General features: G+C 55.2%; 1 protein-coding gene across 5 annotated transcripts in view; it reads right to left on the bottom strand.

Annotated features, from left to right (window-relative positions):
* Positions 1 to 13,475, bottom strand: part of SMARCA4 (SWI/SNF related BAF chromatin remodeling complex subunit ATPase 4) — an 89,692-nt gene that overhangs the window by 18,019 nt on the left and 58,198 nt on the right. For 3 of the 5 annotated variants that reach the window (XM_068979565.1, XM_068979566.1, XM_068979570.1), the window contains exons 25-30: positions 10,994 to 11,157; positions 8,690 to 8,917; positions 8,289 to 8,387; positions 7,945 to 8,022; positions 7,084 to 7,302; positions 2,512 to 2,765 (exon numbers count right to left, since the gene is read on the bottom strand). In XM_068979565.1, coding sequence (XP_068835666.1) covers positions 2,512 to 2,765; positions 7,084 to 7,302; positions 7,945 to 8,022; positions 8,289 to 8,387; positions 8,690 to 8,917; positions 10,994 to 11,157 — 1,042 coding nt within the window. The remainder of the gene's footprint in view (positions 1 to 2,511; positions 2,766 to 7,083; positions 7,303 to 7,944; positions 8,023 to 8,288; positions 8,388 to 8,689; positions 8,918 to 10,993; positions 11,158 to 13,475) is intronic. The other 2 variants (XM_068979567.1, XM_068979569.1) reach the window with 1 other exon arrangement.

Below are 13,475 nucleotides of genomic sequence, written 5' to 3'. Positions count from 1 at the left end.
TTGGCAAGATTCTGCTCTTCCATTAGGCTACCGTGGACGTGTTCTCCTGGGGGTGGATGCTGGGCTGTTTCCTTTAGGGCAGTTGTGATCAGAGCTGCTGTGGACGCACCTGTGCATGTCTTCCGGTGGGCGTGTGCGCTCAGCACCAGGACTGGAGTGGCATGTCAGAAGTGCAGTCAGTGCGCCCAGCTCTGGGAGACAATGCCCAGAGGCCGGTGCACCCACGAGCAGCGTGTGAGGTGCTGGAGCTCCACGTTCTTGGTGATGCCGTTCTGGGGCACATGAGGGGGCACATCACTCCCACCCACTTGTACGTTTCCTTGTGGTCATGACGTTCGTGCGGTGATCAGAACACCTTTTCATATGCTGACCGGTCATCAAGGCATCCTCTTCTGGGAGGTGTGTGCTCACGCCGTTTGCCTGTTTTGCTTACTTCTAAACTTCTGGCTGTGCTGGGTCCTCAGCGCTGTGCATGGGCTTTCTCCACTCTCTAGCTGGGGTGCTTGGGCTTCTCACTGTGGTGGCTTCTCTTGTTGCAGAGCACGGGCTCAACAGTCCAGGACTGGCAGTTGGGGCACACCGGCTTAGCTGCTCCGTGGCAGGTGGGATCTTACCAGGCCAGGGATCCAACCCATGTCCCGTGCACTGGCAGGCAGATTCTTGACCACTGGACCACCAGGGAAGTTCCTGACCATTTTATTTTTATTTATTTAGGGTCACTCCATAGGGCACATAGAATCTTACAGTTTCCCCACCTGGGATCAAACTTGTGCTCCCTGCATTGGAAGCGAGCACAAGGTCTTAACCACGGACCATCATGGAAGTCCCTTTTGGCCTGTTTTAAAATCTGATTTTCCTTTCCAAGTCTGTAACAATTTTCACCATCTGTTAAGAGGGTGCCTTCTAATGAACAGATGTTTTTAACTTTAGTGAAGTCTCACTTAAGAGTCTTCTATTGCTAGTGGCGTTTCTGACCTCCTGAAGAAGTCTAGCCTCCTTCCAGGCCATGAAGATTTTCTCCCATGTTGCTCTTTTCACATTTAAAAAAAAAAAAAAACCTTTACTGAAACACAGCTTATTTACATCACATTTGTCTATCATCCATTTAAAATTAATACATGTGTGCAGGGAAGGGAGAAGTCAAGGTTCATCTTCTCTTGTCTGGATATGCTAGCAACCTGCATGACGTTCAGAAAAACCCATCCTTCCCCACTGACCTCCAAGGGTCTTTGTTTTCTCGATTCTAACAAGGTTCTTTTGGAAGAGTATTATTAGGAAGAAAAGACCAGGGTCTGTCGTTTTCATTGGATTTTTGTACATTCCGTATTTTGAATAATGGTTGCTCTACATTTCTTTTTCTTTGTGGAATCTGCCTCAGAGGTGAAGTGTCCAAATGAGTTTGATGTTTTGTTCTCAACAATGACACAGGTTACATTCTTAGGCCCAGCAGCTGAACTTGAATCTGCCTCTTCTCCACCTCATCCTTTGTTTCTCTTCTAATGATGGAAAATTCTTAGCACAATTTGCATCCTTTATTTGGGTTCTGTAACAGTCACTACTCACCCTAAAATTCACGCTAACAGTTTCTCCAAGGGATGACCCCTGGGCTCACACCTTGACACTATTCCCTCCCACAGATTAAGTCCCCCCCACTTCGCTTGTGACTAACTGCTAAGCACTGCTATAAATTCAAGCCTTCCTGCCATGGGGACAGCCTTATCGACCTGGATGTAGCAGGAAGCAGAATGGACACTGGGGGGCTGAAGGACGACCCTGGCTGCCCTGCGCACCTGCACACAACCTGCCCTGGGTGGGCAGGACACGCACGCATCTCCTGGGAGGGCTGTGAGAGAGCCACGATTTTCTTATTCTGCTTTTTCCATCCTTTTTTTCCCCCTAGCCCACACTACATAGCATGTGGGATCTTAGTTCCCTGACCAGGGATTGAACCCGTGTCCCCTGCAAGGTAGCACAGAGCCTTAACCGCTGGACCACCAGGAAAAGTCCCCATTTTTCTTAAGGAGAGCTCCTGACCCACTCAGGACCCTCACTGAAGCAGAAAGCACACAGTCTTTTATTTGGTATCTCTCTGAGGGCAGGGACCCAGGTCTACGTCTTCTCAACAAGCGGCTGACCTGCGATGGCCCAGGGAGACTACCGCAGATGGGAAGAGGGCAGCGAGGGTGGGGGCAGGTGTCTACAGGAGACCCACTGGCTCTCTGCTCCAGCCACAGGAGCCTCCTCACCACGGTCCACTGGCCACGTGATCGGCCTCCATCACAGCAGACCCCCTTGTCCTCTGCTCACCCCACTGTAGGGCCCCAGACCTGCCCTCCTCAGGGCTCCTCTCAAAGGTCACCTTCCTGCCCTCCCATCACGGCTGACACTGTCTCGCCTCTTCCAGGACATAAATGGCATGTCCCATGAGGGCAGAGACTCTGAGACAGAGAACCAACCAGAGCTTGTGGAGAGGCAGTGGGCTCACAGGGCCCCCCCGGAGCCCCCACTTACCTGTCCTTGTACTTGATCACGGCATCCACGATCTTCTTCATTTTCTTGGTGAGGTTGGGCGGGTTAGGGGAGAGCTTCTCAGCAGGTGGCCGGCCGCGCTTCTTCTGCTTCTTGCTCTCGTCGTCCTTATCGCGGCTGCGAGTGCTGGTGGTTGGGGTGGAGGGGCCGGCGTCGCTGTCTCGCTTGCGCTTCCGTGACGATTTCTTCTGCCGGACCTCCTCTTCGATCTCCTCCAGCGTGCCCTCCTCGATGGCCTTCAGGGTCAATAGTGGTAAAAATAGGACAGCCAGCACCGAGGTCGACAAGCAGAGGCCGCGCGCAGACCCGGGGGCCCAGTGGGGGACAGCTCTGCCTCCCCAACCCCATCCTTCATGGACATATGGCGTCTGTGACAAGTTGAAGAGTCACAGTCTCATGGTGCACAGCTGCAAAGAGTGGGTGCCTGTCAGCCCTCCACCGGGAGGTGACCTGGTCAACCAGACCTGCCATGTTATTAAACAATTGTGCTAAGACCCACATCCCACAGAATCAAGTGCTTCAAACACTGTCAAGCGCGCAGTTCGATGGTATCAGGAACGATCCCACAGGTGGACGGACCACCATCCACCTGTCTGTGCACAACCGAGGTGGCAGTGGGATACAGCCCCAGACCACACCATGGCCCATCGTTTTGCTCACTAAGTTGTCCTAGATACATTTCCTCTCGTTTTTCTGCAACACAATTTTTAACATCTATTAAGTATTTTCTCACACAGCGGGCCTTCATTGAGCTTCTGTTCTTGGGCAATTTAGGTTCTTTCCAACTTGGGGTGGGGTGGGGTGAGGGGGTGGGCTGTTTTTAAGTAATGCCATGACCAGACATCTGTCTGTCTTTCAGACAGATTCCTGGAAGTGAAATTGCTGAGTTGAAGGACATGAAAGTGAATGGTCATTTTAAAATAGTTCTGAATGATGAATTCTCAAAGGTAGTAACTAATCTGACCATCCAGTGAGAGGAAGCCAGGTGTCCAGGGGAGCTTGGAGTCAGAAATGGGAGGGAGGCCTGGAGCCAAAAGGAGGGGAGGCACTGATTACTCATCTCAGCGACTTGCTGCAACTGTGAGCAGGTAGGGGCCAGGCACTGGGGCCAGGCACTGAGCACCGCCCCCTGTGGAGGGGAGACAGTCACACGCCCCCACAAACAGGGTGACAAGGGTGCAGAGTGCCATGGGGAGGGGGGGTGGTGCTCCGAGGGTGCGGCAGCTGATGTGTCCCGGTCAGGGGTGGGAAGTGCTCCCCAGGGTGGGGCACGTGAGCAGACCTGAGGGCTGGGGGCGGTGGGAGGAGGTATCCAGGCCAAAGGAACAGCACAGGGGCACGGAGCGGGCAGCAGGGCCTGAGAGAGGCTGGCCCAGGGGAGGGCACTCAGGGGGCTGAAGCGTGTCCCCTCTAATCTGTATCTACCTGGAACCTCAGAGTGCCATCTTATGGGATAAGAGGATCTCTGCACACATACTAACTCAAGGATTGAGATGAGACCATCCTCTGTTAGGGTGGACCAGACTCCAGGAGACAGAAAAGGGCATACAAAGAGGCTCTGGGGACATCCATGTGAAGATGGAGGCTGAGACTGGAGAGACGTGGCCACAAGCCAAGGAATGCTGGGGCCACCACAAGCTGGAAGAGGCAAGTACGGAGCCCTGAGACAGAACACAGCCCTGCTGATGCCTAGATTTCAGACTTCCAGCCTGCGGAACTGTGAGCAGTTGGATTCCTGTTGTGTTACAGTCACTGCATCTGTGATGATTGTTACAGGAGGCTCTGGAACCCAACGCTGGAGCCTCTGGTCCTACACCCAAGACACGTGGGCCAGCACAGCGGGGAAAAAGGCAGGCACACTCTGAAGGGTCTGTGTGCATACAGGGCACAGTGGCTGCCAGAGAAGCGGTGCCAATTCCACGCCCACAGCTAAGACCGAGGAGTGCCGTTTTGGATAAATCTCTCTTTTACTAATGCAAATTTTACTGACTATGACTTACTAAAAAAAAAAGGATGTCATCCAAGCGCAAAGAATAGTCTTTCCAACAATGGTGCTGGGAAGACCAGAGGCCACATGCAAAAGCATGGATATGGACCTTGACCCCATGCCACAGGCAAAAGTTAACTCAGAAAGGGTCATGGACCTAAATGTAAGAGCTGACACTCTAAAAGGCTTGAAAGAAAACACAGGGGGTAAATCTCTGTGACCTTCAATTTGGCAATGGACTGACTCTCAGACATGAAACCAAGGCCAAAAGAGAAAAACAAATTTGACTTCATCAGAATTTAAATTTTTGTGTGACAGAGGACACCGTCATGACAGTGAAAAACAAAAACCAAAACCATCCCACAGAACAGGAAAAAATATCTGCAAATTATGTCTGATAATAGGCTTTTTGAGAAGATCTACAAATGGCCAACAAGCACATGCAAAGGGGCCTGACACCGTGAGCCCCCCTGGAAATGCAATTCAAAACCACAGATACCACTGCACACCCACTAGAATGGCTGGAATCAAAAAGGCAAATTGGACCTCCCTGGCAGTCCAGCAGTGAAGACTCTGAGCTTCAAATGCAAGGGGTGCCGGTTTGATCCCCGGTCAGGGAACTAAGATCCTACATGCTGCCTGGCACAGCCAAAGCCAAAAAATAAAAGTTATCAGTAAGGATGTGGAGAAACTGAAACCCTCTCATGTTGCTGGTAGGAGTGTAAAATGGTTCACTCACTTCGGGAAAGAGTTTTGTCCCTTCAAAGGTTAAACAAAGAATGACCCTATGATCCACTCCTTGGCAACCACCCCAGAGAAATCAAAACATGTGTCCACAATATTTGTATACACAAATATTCAGTGTGTTATTCGTAACAGCCAAAAAATAGAAACAACCCCAGTGATGAGTATCCACTGATGACTGGATACACAAGTCTTGTACTATATACCCACATAATGGTATATCATTTGGCCATAAAAAGAATGAACTCTTGATGTGTGCGAGAATCTAAATGAACCCGGAAAACATCATTTTCCTAAGTGAAAGAAGCCTGACATCAAAGGATCATGTATTCCATGATTTTACACATAGAAAATGTCCTGAATAGTCAAAATTTTTGTGGACAAGTTATTTATAGGATTTAAAGGGATGGGAAGATAGCTAGAGAGCAAAGGGTTTCTTTGAGAAAAGAAAGGTCTAGACTTCATTTATGATGACAGTGTCACAACTCTGAACATACCAAAATCACTGAATTGTGCATCTTAAGTGGGTGAATTCCGTGGTATGTAAGTTATTCTTCAAAATACGTAGACAAAGAAATGTGCATAAATTATTATTATATACAAGTGGGCAGTTTTTTTTTTTTTAAAGGTGTACATGCATGCTCAGTCATGTCCAATGCTTTGCAACCCCATGAACTGTAGCCCTCCAGGCTCCTCCGTCCATGGGATTTCCCGGGCAAGAATACAGGAGTGGGTTACCATTTCCTCCTTCAGGGGATCTTTCCGACCCAGGAATCTAACCTGTGCTGCCTGCATTGCAGAGGGATTCTTTACCACTGAACCACCTGGGAGGCCCTTTTCAAGGGCACCCATTGCCTTAGCAATCCAGGACTGGCAGAGGTCCCATGGGAGCTGTAAGGTCTATGGCTGGGCTGACGTCAGAGGTTCTGTTTTGCCTCTCAGAGCCCCGAGCTGAGGACTGGGGACAGGACACCCCAGCTGCCTCATCTGAGTTTTGTAGGCTTCTTGCCTGGCATGCTTCAACAGCTCCCTCTGGTACATAGCTCAGTGGGTCAGCTTGCAAATCTTGGGTGTTCTGAGGTCTCAGGAGACCTGGCCTCACGGCCGAGGAAGCACCAAGACCACAGTTAATCAAGAGGAACCTCGGGGTGTGTGATCAGAGGCCTGGGCTGCAGCTGCTCATTCCAGGGTGTGACAACCGGCAGGGCGTAGCCAAAAGCCACCACCTGCCTTCTGCAAGTACTGTTTCAGGGACAACAATTTGAGGGTTGGGCTCTCAATAGTCACCTCTACACTCAAGAGCTCTGGGGTGGGGGTGGGGTCTGATGTGTCACGGTAACCCAGATACTGACCTCAGTGCTGGGCCCTGGGAGCCAAGGGCTGGGGGTGTGGGGTTGCCGGGGGAGCGGGCGGGGCACTCGCTCCCTCCTCCCTGCAGCTCCCAGGGATGATGCGCCCAGATCAGGGCACCTGACCCCATTAGCACTCCCAACAATCTCACAGGGAGATGTGACATCCCTAGTTTAGCTCTGGGTCCTCTGGCCAGCCCCCTGCCTAGGTCACCAAAAGTCTCCTTTAACCTGACGCATGAAAGGCCAGCTCTACCCAGCAGAGTGTTCTGAGCGGCTCAGAAGCCTCAAGGGTGTGCCTGCCACCATTTCAACAGGAGGAACTGAGTGAACCTGAGCCCATGTGTGAAGGGCTGCTGTCATTCGTGTCGAGAACGGCTAAAGGGCGCCGCCCAGGGTTTAGGTGGAGGCCCCTGACCCGGCGGCCACGCCCACGCTGCCTGAGCCCCTCTCACGGCCCTCTCCAGCGTGTACCTTGAGCCACTGCTTCTCAGTCAGTGAGTCACTGTAGTCCACCTCCTTGCGGTGACGGGAGCCACGGCCGAACATCTTCTCTTCCTCCTCCTCACAGGTCAGCCGCTCCACCTCGGCGTCGTCCTTGATGATCCACGAGGGGAGCTCGTCCTCCTCCATGAGCCGCGGCTTCCGCTTGGGGTTGCGGGCCTCCTCACGCCGGCGGTCCAGGTCCATGCGCTGTGGGGTGTGGGGCAAAGGAAGTGTTAGCACAGGGAAGGCCGGCAGGCACATGTGGGGTGCCCTGCCTGGAGACCCAGTTAGATGGTAGCTGGGTTTTGCGGTGGCCAAACTGGCCGAGCTCTCAGGTCAGATCCTGGCTGGGACTCTGCTGTGGGGCAGAGAGAAGTGGGAAGGACTCGGAGATGACAGAAGCAGGGCTGAAATGGGATGGCAGTTCCATGGACAGCCTCAGTGGGAGGCACAGGCCCGCTGAGGCCAAGGACGCCCTGGATTCCACACCCATGAAGGGCGAGGGACATCTGAGACCGAGGCCTGATTCAGCTCTTTGGCCTGGGACAGTGTGATGTCCTCTGAAAGGGAGAGAGCCTCAAGGACAATAGGCACCAGCAGAACTGGGTGTGCCCGGGTATCCTGCCGTCCCTGTGACACGCTTAGGAGACCTCAGGAGGCCACGGGACAAAGAGGGGTCAGTTAGGTGCTGTCTGCAGCCCCCTCGAAGGGCTGCCCCGGCTCCAGTAGTGTTGGGGACGCCAATGTCACCGAGACCACTCGGTCTGCCGGGTGTCGGCAGGGAGGGGCGTGTGAGCCCCACGGCCCACGGTCCGTGCAGGTGGGAAAGCCAGTGCCCGCGGCGCTCACCATGAACAGGTCGAACTCCTCCTCGTGCCGGGCTATCATCTGGTTCACCGTCTCGTCGTCAGGCACCTCGTCTTCTTCCTACAAGACGTCACACGTTTAGTCTGGCTGCGGGGAGGCCGGGGTGGGCGGTGGCGGCGGCCGGGCTCGGAGGCGAGCGGCGGCGGTCCGTGGGAGAGGAGCTGGCAGTCCCTGGTCTGGCTGCGGTGGATGGGGACCCACGCGGCAGCGGTGAGGCACACACGCACACGCACACGCACGCTCCGTGGGGTCAGGGCCCTCTGCTGGCCGTCTCAGCCGAGAAGCCGAGGATTGAATGGGCGTGGAGACTGAACTACCCCGCTCACCTTTAGAGGTGGCTCCTCCGAGTCGGGGTTGACGCCCGCTGGCGGAGGGGCAGTGTGGGCGAAGCTGGCACTGCCGCTGCCCGTGCTGCAGTGTCTGCTCTGTGGATAGATAGAGGACTTCAGTCTCCAGGGCTATCAATCCGGCGCCTTTCACCAGCAGTTGTTGTTGTTTTTTTAATAATAATAATTAAAAAAAAAACCACTTCAAAGAAAAAGCAAGTATACTCATCGTCTTTCCTTTCAGCCCACACTCCCTTTACTCCAAAGGGATGCAAAAAAAAAAAACAAAAAAAGAAAAAGAAAAAGTGCAAAAAAAGGTAAAAAAAAAAAACAAAAACGAAAGCCGCTCATGCGTCCACCACTCACGCTGGGGAGGGGGTCGGGGCCAGTGCTGCGCTCACCTCGTCCTGCTCCTCGTGCTCCAGGATGGCCTGCAGGAAGGCGCGCCGCTCGTGGCTGGAGGACTTCTGGTCAAACATGCCGGCCTGGATCACCTTCTGGTCCACGTTGAGCTTGTACTTGGCCGCGGCCAGGATCTTCTCCTCCACGCTGTTGACCGTGCACAGGCGGAGCACACGCACCTCGTTCTGCTGCCCGATGCGGTGGGCACGGTCCTGCGCCTGCAGGTCCTGGGGGCGGGGGTGGGGGGAGATGCCGTCAGCCCCAGGTGGTTAAGGGGGAGTCGGGACACTGGATGCTGCTGGGAGACACAGAGGCACTTGCTGGCCAGCAGCTGCACAGCCAGGAAACTCACGGATGAGACCTGGAGCCTGCGCCAAGAGGGCTTCACCCTGAGAGCCTGCAAAAGCGTCTCTTTCTACCTTAAGTGGAACGTGGCAGACACTTGGGAAGAAAGCGTGGTTTTAAAAGGCCGCCAGAGGGGTTATATTCCTGAGCAGCTCCTGTCACAGTTGCAGGGGGGCCCATCGCTGTGACTAGGCCCCCTAGGTGGGGCCACATTACGTGACAGCACTGTTTACAGGATGATGCCGAAGCTGCGCACCATTCCTGGTCGATGCCTGGTTTGACTGGGGGCCCTGCTGCTTCCTTGCCAGGCAACGCCGGGCCCAGGTCCCACCAGTCTAGCCTTGGGAGCCACTGCTAACAGCAGCCCCTCTCATGGCTACTGTGTGTGTGAGGAGCCAACGGGCAACGGATGCCTAGTGCCTGGTGTGGAGCAGACGCCAGTAGAGTGGGAGGCACGGTGCCAACACGATCTGTGTCACCCCATGAGCCCAGTGCAGAGATAGGAGGGCGCCTACGGAATCCTGGGTCTGGGGCTGCGTGGAGCTGACCTGGAGATCTGCACCCCACAGGGTAGCAGAAGCCACACCTGGTGGACAAGCGTGGCTTGGCCCCATGGCTCGGCCTCCTGGTCAGCCTGTGTGATTCCTGGCAGGGAGGGCCAGCACCTCACGATACACCTTGGCCCTGCCGTGTGTCTCATGACCTCCAATGCCTCCCAGTGTGGAGGAGGGGCTCCACAGAGGCCTCTCCCCCAGCTGCCTGCTGATGGGGAAAACAGCCCCACCACCTCTTAGCAAACAGGCCAGCCATGAAGTCCGGGTGGGAACCACTCCAACCCAGGCTGACGGCAGTGACCACCCCAGACGTTCGCTGGCATACAGGCTATGGTTCCCACGCTGATAACTAGAGCCACTGAGCGTGGGGAAGGGCACACTCACACCATCAACAGGAGCGAGAGCTGGGCAGCCTGATGGAGGCCAGTTTGGCAGAACCAACAAGAACATGACAGGGACAGGCCAGTGGGCCGAGATACCCCAGCTCTTGGTCAGCCTGGGCCTGGCCGGTGCTCCGAGGGAGGGACAAGAGGGCTCCATGAGAGGATAGCGGTCAGGCCAAGAAACAGGAACCTGGACACCTGCCAACTGGGGTTTGAGCTACAAGGCCTGGGGCCGCCATACACCAGGAAGGCTGGCTGCTGAGGATGCGCTGGGGAGAGGCCTGGTGCACTGGCATGGAAATGTGAACACACCAGCTGGTGGCAGGAAGAGACACGCGCTGGAACACGGCAGGTTCATGCCAAAGCCAGAGCGTCTGTGTGTACAGAGGCAGAGGCTGGCGTGTGCTCAGAGTAGGTGGGAGCGGCCGGGAAGGGAAAAAACGCACACTTCCATTTGTTACTTCCAGTAACTGGTACTTGCGTTTGAAAGAACTACCGGCATGGAGCCCCGTGCAGGTGCGCGGACAATACATCAGGGCAGCAGCGCATGGAGCACACAAAGGAGCCCCCGTGAAGGGGGCCGGCGTGAGGGCTGGGCCAGGACACAGCCAGGAAGGGCCCCAGGACTAACGGGACCCTTACTACCAGCCCAGAGGACTGGGCCATTTTCCATTTTCTTTGCACATCTACAGGATGCCAGGATTGTTTTTTCCCCCTTCTTTTGGAAGGTGCCACGTAGCTTGTGACAGCTCAGTCCCCAGACCAGAGACTGAACCCAGGCCGTCAGTAGTGGAAGCGTGGAGTCCTAACCAGTGGACAGCCGGGGAATTTTCAGAAAAAAATTTTAAACTAACAGTGGAACATGTATTTTTTCCTAATCAGAGCAAAGAATTAGTTTGCTTTTGAGAAACTGCCCTCTGCACCTCTCTCCAGGCACTGCCAGGGCTCTCGGAAAAGGTCAGGAGGCCGCTGGACACTCACACCAGGGGCATGGTCACTGCCAGGGGGTGCGCGCTGTTACCTGGTGGGGGTTCCAGTCACTGTCAAATATGATCACAGTGTCAGCCGACTGGAGGTTCAGACCCAGGCCCCCGGCCCGGGTGCTGAGCAGGAAGATGAAGTACTCGGAGCCGGGCTCGTTGAAGGTTTTCAGCAGCATCCCCCGGTCCTCCGCTTTCGTGGTTCCTACCGGACGGGTAGACCAGAGTTAGCAGGGCAACCGAGGGAGGAGACACAGAGGGACACCTGCATCAGGGAGCGGCGCCCATGCCCACCGCCTTCCAACCATCAGGGAGCGGCGCCCATGCCCACCGCCTTCCAACCAATGGCTGTGGACCGTGACTGATGAGCAACTCAGATCCAGCTGACACCGCTGACCGCCAGTCTGCCCACCCCGGGAGAAAATGAAGCCCCGCCGCGTGAACGGGGGTTGCTGCAGGCACTAGACAGGCAGGCGCTGCAGCACAGGGCTGGGACCCAGCAGACAGCCAGGCAACAGGCTGGCCCCGAGCGCTGCTGTAACCAGCTGTCCAGGTGACGCTGCAGCGGCGCTGTTCCAGTGCGCCTCTCCGAACCCACGAGGGCCCTCTGGGTGGACACACGGTGCTGCCAGGGTAACGAGCGACTGGTCAGAGGCTGGAGCCTGCCTCCATGCCCCTGTGGTGGGTTTTCTCCATTCACAAAGGGAACCGTCTACACAGGCAAGCACATGGGACTGTACAATGGGGATATGTCTCTCTGGGCAGGATGGCTCCCTGCTTCATGAAGCCACAGCAACTCGAATGTGAGGGCCCCGAGCATGATCCTCAGAGGGGCATCTAAGCTCCTCAGGCTCCTATCAACTCAAAGCAGAGGTGCCTCTGGTGAAACCAGGCGTCATTTTCGGTGCTGCTTCTAGCGACTCGCCTACACATCAGGATGAGCAGCACGGAGGCCCAAGGGCCACGGCGCCTGGGCTGTCCTGGCTCCCAGGAGGGGCTGAGGCCTCAGGCATGGCTGGGCAGGGCCGGGTCAAGGGGCTGCTCCGGTACCCCTGGCTGTACCCTCACTCTCAGCACTGACAGCAGAAGGTTCCGCTCCCCATGTCACTGAGCTCCCCAACCCTTTGCCACTCCTTCTGGGGGGCGGGGGGCAGAGAGGCCTGTGGGATCTTAGTTCCCTGACCAGGTATTGAACCCATGCCTCCGGCAGCAGGAAGATAAGAGTCCTAACCACTGGACCACCAGGAATTTCTTTCCGTTTCCACCCATGTGGCAGTGACCACATGAAATGCTAGAGACGCAACCACAGGCCAGCAAACGGAAGTCCTCACTTACACAGAGAACTCTTGTCATGGAGAGAAAAAGGGGTTGGGGGGCAAGTGGACAGATACTTGGGTGGGTGGGAACATGCTCTCAGCCTGTCCACTAGGGGGCGGTGTCACCATTGTGAAAGCTCAGACCCTACAGAGGCCAGCACTGAGGCCACACGGGCCTTGACAGGGATGCAGCTTTCGGCCTCAGGACACGTGAGCACCTGACCAAAGCTGTGTTTGTAAAGGTTACCCTGGATGGAATTCTAAGAACAGCTGAAAGAAGGCAAGACGAAGATGCAGCAAAGGTTCTGGGCGGGAGTGGGGAGGGCCAATTCCGACAGACAGGTCCACCCAGCGATCACAAGTTAATGGTCTGAAAACCCACAGTACCACAAGGGGCACCGAGAAACACACAGCGGGGGCAGAGAGGTTTGGGGTGTGCAGCCATGGATGGATGGTACCGAGCTTAGACAAAGTCTTGCAGAAATGTGGTCTACCCCACGCTTCTTACCTGTGTTTACCCCAGTGGGTCTCAAGTCTCTTTTTCCAAATGTTATTTTTTGATGTGAATTAGTTTTTTAAAAGTCCTTACTGAATCTGTTACAGTGTTGCTTCTGTTTTATGTTTAGTTTTGGGGGTCCCAAGGCACATGGGAATCTTAGCTTCCGACCAGGGATTGAACCTGCACCCCCTGCGTTGTAAGGTGAAGTCTTAGCCACTGGACCACCAGGGAAGTTCCCCCAAGTCCATTTTTTCTTGAGAGCCCCATTCACTCCATCTTACGGAGAGCGAGGGGCTCCCTCTAGGGCCGTCCTGGTCAGCTGACACGTGTCGGATCAGGAGTCCTGCACACTGTCAGCGCTGTGCTCAGCCCCACCTCTGCCGGACTCCCTTGTGCTGGCAAGGCAGGAACCGGGCTTCTGATGGTCACAGGCCAGTGTGGTTCCCAATGGACACGCCCCTATCACCCCTGCAACATCTGGATCCCTCCATCCCGCCCTTTCCTGCTTCTCCCAGTGCTTGTGGTTCCGGCATGGATAGGTCCGATTTCAGCTCCAGAGCCACCAGGGCAGTGGAGAGGGGGGCATGTCGCTCACAGCAGTCGAATGAAAGCTCACTCCAGAACCCTGGGGGAAAAGACAAGCTGCTTCTCTGTGGGGACACTGTGTCTGCCCAGTGTTGGGGACACCCCAATTTCTGTGGGTGGAAG

This window comes from Capricornis sumatraensis, chromosome 9 (assembly GCF_032405125.1).
Source record: "Capricornis sumatraensis isolate serow.1 chromosome 9, serow.2, whole genome shotgun sequence".
Lineage (NCBI taxonomy): Eukaryota > Metazoa > Chordata > Mammalia > Artiodactyla > Bovidae > Capricornis > Capricornis sumatraensis.
Note: the sequence above shows the minus strand (reverse complement) of the source record. Positions and strands in the feature narration are given on the sequence as shown.